Here is a 7,820-nt window from a genome sequence, read left to right on the forward strand (position 1 = left end):
TTTTTTTTAAATAAAAATAAATAAATAAAAAATAAAAATAAAGATAATCATTTTATTTCGATTATGTTGTTTTCATAATCGTTGCAAGCCAACATCCTAATTGCGATTAAAATACGATTAATTGAGCAGCCCTAACATGAAGTCAGGGCCCTTAAATCTCTGAGCAGCTCATTTCTGTGACTCTCTACTGACTTCGTTCTACCTGCGATATCCACACCCAGGACGCTCCTTCCTGTGTGAGGTGTGGCTGCTGAGCTTCCAGCTGAGCTGCTGCCGGATGCGCAGAGCAGGGCAGCCAGAGGGTTGAGAGAGAGGAAGAGGAAGGTGAAGGCGCACAACGCCATGCGGGAACGGTCCAACATGCCACCAGCGCTGCCTCCTGCTGCGGATTTGTCCACGATGCCCACAGTAGGCTGCTGAGTTGAAGAGAGACAAGAGAGATACATTTATATAAGCAAAACATAATGATTGACAGAGACTGTAACGTCATATTTTATTCTGTTTATGAAGTACAACGGTGATGGCCCTGATTCTAAATACGGCATGAATCATGCAAAGCTTTAATACCTTAGTGTCCTCCACCATCGGACTGTCGGGCTCTGAGTCACTGCTACAGTGAGAGAAAGAGGTGGGGGAGCCCACGTCGGAAGCAGGTGGGGTGGGCAGCTCATTCTTCACATCAGCCGGTGTATCGACCTCCATGGCAACCAGGTCCTTGAGAGACTCTGAAGAAAGGAAAGACGCGGCGAATAGTTAGAAGGTCAATCAGCGGGGCAAAAGTAAAGACATCTTCAACACTCAATTTCATCTACTCAGACGCTGTAGAGGACTGTTTCCATTGCTGTCAATTCAGGATAACAGTAGCTAACTAAGACCTCATCACAAAAGGTCAACTGAATGACTTCAAGAAATAGAAATGAATTGTAGAGACCCGTTATGGAATAAAGAAGAGCGACAGGTTTTAAGCACGTACTGTTTTTCTGGGCTGCCATTTTAAACGCCATGTTCTCCTGTTTGAGCTTCTGGTTGGTCGACTGCAGGAAACGGATGTAGTCGAGGGTTTTCCTCAGCACTGCAGACTTATTGAGCTACAAGAAAGAAGAAACATCACATTATAAGCTTCTTCCTCTTTTCAATGATGATGATTGACAGATTTTTCTTTGACAAGGATATATTGTAATGCAGATAAATATCCTTCTTACCTTGGCCTCGGAACCAGCCACCAGATCTTTGAGCTCGAGAATTTTGTCATTAATAGAGGAGCGGTAACGCTTCTCAATTGCATTGTGGGCTGTGCGCTTCTCTCCCTTGTGTGGCACGCCAAACGGCTTGCCGCTGATGGCGATGCGGTTAATGGGCATCTTATCAGTGTCCATCATGACTGGCAGCGTGGTCAGGATGGTGCCTCCGCCCATAAAGGCCTGGAAGGGCAAAGACCGCTAAAAATTGAGAAAGACAGTTCCATAAAGTATGCACAGTAAATCACATTTTGATTATTCTATGAAGTCAGGGTTGCATTTGATGTGCCTACCTGCAGTGAAGTGCTCTGTACTGGGGTGGTACTGGACAGGGAGGTGGACGAAGCCATAGTGGTCAGCAGCAGAGACTCCGCCTTGATGAACTGCGGCTGCAGCAACACCTGAAAAGATACACACACAAAATAGACAAAATATCAGTATGGATACACAGTTCTGCTCTTGGCTCCGTAAAACACAAACAATGAGTACACTGAATTTGATTTGCATGTAGAAGTACATTCAGGTGCCAGTCTGAAACACTTACAGGTACTTGCTGCATTTGCTGCATTTGCTGCACTTGCTGCACTTGCTGCACTTGCTGCACTTGCTGTACTTGCTGTACTTGCTGTACGTTGGGTGCGATGGTTTGCAGCGGCGGGCTCACTGACGTGGCCACGAGGGGAGACGTGGTGGTCAGCCCTTGGAGCTGAGCCTGGATGGTCATTGGCTGAACACTTGGAGGCGAGGATGACAGGATTGCGGTGGGTTGGCTCACACTGCTGGGACTGGCAGCTGGAAAATAGTTGCAAAATATTATTTTAACCTTCATTCAAGGATGTATAATTGTATGCAATATCCACATTTTATAACATGCCTTTTAGAAACTTGATAATGCAATTCAAAGTTCTAATGTAGTTCTACAGTGAACCCCCTATATCCTATATCCTTACAATATACATATTTTTGAACAGTCAGATTCCAGTACTCAAACAACAAACCTCTACTTTAACTTTTTGCAGTTGAAAATCATACAAAAATAAAGAAAATACCAATCATTACATTGCATCAGTGGATGGCTTTATCTTATTTCTGCTTTAAGCGCAATCTTTAAATATTAACTCAGATGAAGTTGATATATATCAGATTTAAATCTAGTATTTGTACTCCTGTGATGTGGCACATTGTGAAATCTTTTTATGATCTTTGAATCTTAAATGACCTTTCACCTGTTACATCCTTACAATATTTTATTAGCTACTATTAATCAGATAGAAAGAAATACTTGTTATTATTGGTTTTAAATGCAACTCTATTACACTTGGCACAACATTATTGTCCTGGATTTCTCGGTCAATAGGTGAAATACAATCCCACTGGAAGTAAGTGTCAGCAGCATTCAGTGTGTTTTGTTTCTTATCAGCTCTATCTGGGTTGGAATTTACAATGACCTGTCAGTAGGACAAACGTGGAGTTTTAAAAAATAGTAATAAACATTTATTGCATCCAAGACATTATAAAAAGAATGTTTATTTTACTACAAAGCATTTTTATTTAGCTCGCAGACTGTCACACCGCAGAGCAAAGTCTAAAAGATTAGGAATTGGATAGATTCAGTTAAGGTTGAATGACCTAGTGCCCATTATAAATGCAATACACTTTGCTGGGCAGTGGCAGTGTTTCTCAAAGTGGGGGGCGCGCCCCCCCTGGTGGGCGCAGAGGCATGACGGGGGGCGCGAGAGACCAGGAGGAAAAAAGGTTATTTAAAAAAAAAAAAAAAAACATAATTAAAAAAATTATTGATTCGAAAATAATAGGATACAGTACAGTACAATTACGTCTGGGTCTCTGTGTTTCATTCAAGCTTGGCTCTGTGTGTGTGGAACGAGCCATTTTGTGTGCGTGCGTGAGCGAACGACCCTATGTGAGGTCCACACACCACCTATAAAAATAGCACTTTACCCCTGCTTACACTTATATGCCGTGAGCTGATTATCGAGCTTTCTTGTAACAGTCGCGGGTACACTGTGTATTTGCGTGGGGATTAGCCGCTTTCACACCAAGTACTTTGCCGTACTTAGTGCCGGCACTTAGCGCCCCGGCATTTAGTACCCCAGGGCACTAAGTACCAATCGCGTTCACACCGGAGTACTTTTCCCTGAGGGAAGATTACGCAAATGAGCCGCTGACGTCACTTCGTCTTCTTCTGCTTTGGGTTTACTGGCAGGCCGCAAACCACTTCACGGCGTATACTGCCACCCGAAGTCCCCGGCCGGAAGTCCCCGGAGTTGGGGACTTTTCGGAGTAAATCGCCAGAACGCCGACACCTCCTCATCAATCCACCGCTCCCATGTTTTTTTTTGTGTTGCCATAAGTTATTCTCTCTCCGTTGGTGCGCGGAGCTAATGCTAATACTAATAAATGCTAATGCCAGCAAATACAATGGCGGCTTCAAAAAACTTTTCAGAGTTTTACGGGGCGTGGTTTGCAATTCGCCCAGCCAATAGAAATAGGTACTTTTTTGGTACTTTTTTTTAGCAGGCACTCAAAATGGGGGTAAAACTTCCTGGCACTAAGTACTCTTTTTGGTGTGATTGCGACGTTAAGGGGTACTAACGGAACTAAACGGGAAAAGTACCGGGAAAAGTACGGGGAAAAGTACTCCGGTGTGAACGCGCCGTTGCAGTAGAAAATTCCACTGTAGCGCCCGGTACATTAATGGGAAACCCTAAATGTTCGAGCACCCTCTATGAAACGTCAAGCTACCCCACAGCATCCCCAAAAGAAATCTCTGGCGCCGCCACTGAGCCTGCAACCCCGTTTTGAAGAAATGTGCAGTGCAAAACAGGCTCATTGCAGCCACTAATGCTGTGATAAGACACACTTTTTTGCCAAATATCAGCATTTTCTTTGCAAAGTGGCAAAGTATTATAACTAATTCTTCTAGCAAAGGGATTGCACAATTGTATTATGTATTTATTTTTGAGCACACAGAACTATGGAGCATTGTTTTATTATCACTGTTCTAGCAGTAAGGAATGCTCACGTTCATATTGATGTATTTTAATAAATGTTAACTTGGCCCATTACGTGACTATTTGTGTTGGGGGGGCCTGACAGAAAAAGTTTGAGAGCCACTGCATTAGGGTGTCATTTATGATTATTTTGGAAAATGTCTTCACTTTACATTTGCACCACATTCAAAAGCTAAAAACCCAAAAATTAAGCATTGTCTAAAAACTGAAACTGCTGATCCAAGTATGTCCTAAAAATGTCCCTAACGAAATAGAAGCTCCTCTTAGCACTGCAATAAACCCTGATGATTAAACAGTGCTTACTTGTGTAGCTGTTCACGGTGCTGTAGTTGATCAGGATCTGTTGGGACTGAGGCTGGTTATGAAGTGCCTGCTGCTGGGGCTGAGGCTGAAGCTGAGGCAGGGGCTGGGGTGGAGGTGGAGATGTGGGGGCTGGCGCAGTGAAGATGGCCTGGGGCGTGGAGGTGAAAGCTGGGTTTGGTGTTGGTGATCCATGAGGTGAAGCTGCCTTTGCCGGGGCCGAAGGGCTGAGAATGGGTTGTGGCTGCTCCACCTGGGGCTGTCTGAGGGCCTGGGCCTGTGGGGGGGAGGCCGGCTGAAGCCTTAGTGTGGAGTTGGGTACCTTGGCCAGGGGGGACAGCTGAAAGGTGGGAGGCTGGAAGGCCTTGTCTGGAGTGGAGGAGCTGCGGGTGATGGGAGGGCCCAGGAGTGCATCCAGGTGGGGGCTACTGCTTAGGATGGAGGAGGGAGGTGGAGGTACAGAAGTGGTGGTGGTGGTTGGAGGGGAAGGTAAGATGATAGACTGGGTCAATCCAGGAAGCTCTTGGGCGGGAGGGGGCACTGTGTATGGGGGGTTATCAAACAGTCCTCCAAACTCCATGTCCTGGTTGTTGATGAGCTGTAGCATGTCTGAAGAGAGAGACAAATTCACAACTATCAACACTGCCACTGACTTGCAATATGTTTCTGTTGCAAATTGGTTCTAAACCAATATTTGCATACATGTTTACAGCATTAACTATATAAGAAAGGGAGAGAGCCCTCATAAGAAAGCTACAGAATAAAATAGTACATTTGCAAAATGCTTTAATCACTGTATAAAAAAACAAACTAATGCAAGCATCAATTACAAATAATAAATGCTGACAGAGTAAAAACATAACAAAACTGTGCACAAAAGACCACCCAAGCAACAGATTTCAACCCCTGTGTGCAGTCATACTATTATTATATTGCTGCAGTTATGGGTGAAGGCAGTACAAAAGATAAGCAGAAAACACTCATGTATTGTGAAAAAATAGTTGTGAAAGTAACATGATTTTGGTCTTGAACATATGAACATTAGATATCTTTAAATTATCCAAAAGGTATTTTTCCTATATTGAGTAATGAGCTTGAATAATAATGGTTCAAACTGTATAATATGTGTGCATTCAAGGCACTGTTAGATGTATTACTCTAGAAAGATGACAAATTAACCAAATATTTTATAATCTTCCAATTTGATCTGATGAAGTGGCACACATAGCTGAAAAATAAAAACTGCGTGTATGTGGTATCTGCAGTGAAACGCAGCTCTCTGGAATTACAGTGCACTGTTTTGTATGAGGTGATCGCTCTTGTCCAATCAGAGCGCGTCTCAGGGACTTGCTATGCCGATCAGCCCAAGACAGGGAAGAGAGCGAGCGCTGTCTGTGGCTGCGCACGAGGTTACCATCGAGCAAAATCACACAGGGTTACTGTCGGTCAAATTTAGGAAGGTGACGAGTAGGTCTGCAGGATGTGGTTTACCGAGTACAGTTTACGCAGTGTTGCTTTCACAAATAACTTTTAACAATAACATCTGGATATCTGGAAAATCCCAAGGAAAACAATATTATAATGGCTAATTAAACAATGGTTTCTTGAATATAACATCAAACGAGTGATGTGAATACCATTATGACACATACATAAACAGTTGAATTTATTAAGATCTGCACTAGCTTTCAATATAAAAAAAATAATAAACGTGTAGGAAGAATATCACCATTACACATTCATAAATAGTTTAATTAATTAAGATTGCACTAGTTTTCAATATAAAAAAATAGCAATAAATAATGTGAATATCACTATGACACACATATAAGCAATTGATATTAAGATTTGTACTAGTTGAAAATGTTGTAAATAAGCACGTGTTTAAACAGGAATACGAAATGTTTCATTGGAGCATATTGTAAGAATAATACTTTTAAGACACATTTTCTACATATCATGTGTAAAGTCGGTCAACCGAGGCGGTGTGAACCCACGAAGGAGGAATGAACGGCAGTAACCCCTGTCTGTGGAGTTGGGGGCGGGGCGCACGACCACCTAGCTGCACGTTAGCCTCACCCACTAGCATTAGAATACCCTCTCATATATTAGGTCAGAAAGATTGTACGATAGCATTCGTTCCGAATCGATAGTACAAGAGAACAATGTAAACAAGACCGCCTTTCACCTCAGAACTGAAGCAAGCCTCTAAATAAAATGAGTTAGCTGAATAGAAGCTAGTCTAGCTAATGATGAAAGCTACGTTGTGAACTGAAACATTTAATAACCACTGGTAGGGCTTTAAACTCGTATACATGAGATGTATATTACATATTAGGAGTAAAACACATGATGCAAGCCAACAAAACACACATAGCATGCAGAAGGTTAATTTATGAGCAGTGTTGTTGGTTTAGCTGCAAACCTTAACACGACTGGATTAGCTAGCACACACACTGTCACGTTGCTTACCATCAATGTCGCTTAGGAGAGCCGTGTCAATATCATTCGGGTCATGAAGCGATAGAGTTGGATCCAAGTTATCCAACGAAGGATCGTCAAAAGACATGCTGTTCATCTTTACTCTTGTGTGTGGCTCCAATGTAGACTTGACTGGCTGTAGAATCGCTCAGAGGAGAAACACTTGTCACGTCCCTACATTTGCCAAAACGTCTGATCCAGAGTCTACCTGAAACAACGTGAGCTGCAACTTTTTTATTGTGTGTCAACTAACTGCTTACTCCTACCCCCATGATCATGCAGGGAAACTTGTCAAACCAAAGCCAAACACTGGAGCTCATTCAGTACTAACATGCTTACAGAGGCAGCCTGGAGAACCCACCCCGATCGTGATTGACAGCCAATCACTGCCCGAGTACCAGATTCCCACGTCTCCTGTTTCTCAGGATTGTTTTGATTATTTGACTGAAGGTGACAGCAGCATGTGGAGCTCATGCAGCGAGGGAAGAAATACTAATTGATTCAAGACATATTACTCTAGTAAAATAGAAATGCCACAATCCAAAAAAAATGATATACAAGTCAAAGTCAAGATTCAAAATGTTACTGAAGTAAAACTAACATTGTTTCCTTCTGAGATGCAATGGAATACAAGTATAACGTATTGGATAATGGAGACACTATTGTAAAGGACAATTGTGTCCAAAGTGTAAACAGTACTTGCCTGGGTAAATTAACCTATCAATAAGCATGTTATAGAACACACTGGTATACTGGCTCCAGAATACCT

At 42.6% G+C, this 7,820-nt stretch overlaps 1 protein-coding gene across 1 annotated transcript in view; it reads right to left on the reverse strand.

The window, feature by feature from the left end:
* Nucleotides 1–7,376, reverse strand: part of srebf1 (sterol regulatory element binding transcription factor 1) — a 15,935-nt gene extending 8,559 nt beyond the window's left edge. Inside the window, 8 exon segments of the mRNA XM_010785371.1 lie at nucleotides 203–413; nucleotides 568–725; nucleotides 974–1,088; nucleotides 1,203–1,421; nucleotides 1,532–1,639; nucleotides 1,783–2,030; nucleotides 4,574–5,179; nucleotides 7,043–7,376. Of these exon segments, the coding sequence (XP_010783673.1) occupies nucleotides 203–413; nucleotides 568–725; nucleotides 974–1,088; nucleotides 1,203–1,421; nucleotides 1,532–1,639; nucleotides 1,783–2,030; nucleotides 4,574–5,179; nucleotides 7,043–7,148 (1,771 nt within the window). The 5' untranslated portion in view covers nucleotides 7,149–7,376.
* Between the last annotated feature and the right edge of the window lie 444 nt (nucleotides 7,377–7,820).

This window comes from Notothenia coriiceps, unplaced genomic scaffold (genome assembly GCF_000735185.1).
Source record: "Notothenia coriiceps isolate Sejong01 unplaced genomic scaffold, NC01 NC01_scaffold00000886, whole genome shotgun sequence".
NCBI classification, from domain to species: domain Eukaryota; kingdom Metazoa; phylum Chordata; class Actinopteri; order Perciformes; family Nototheniidae; genus Notothenia; species Notothenia coriiceps.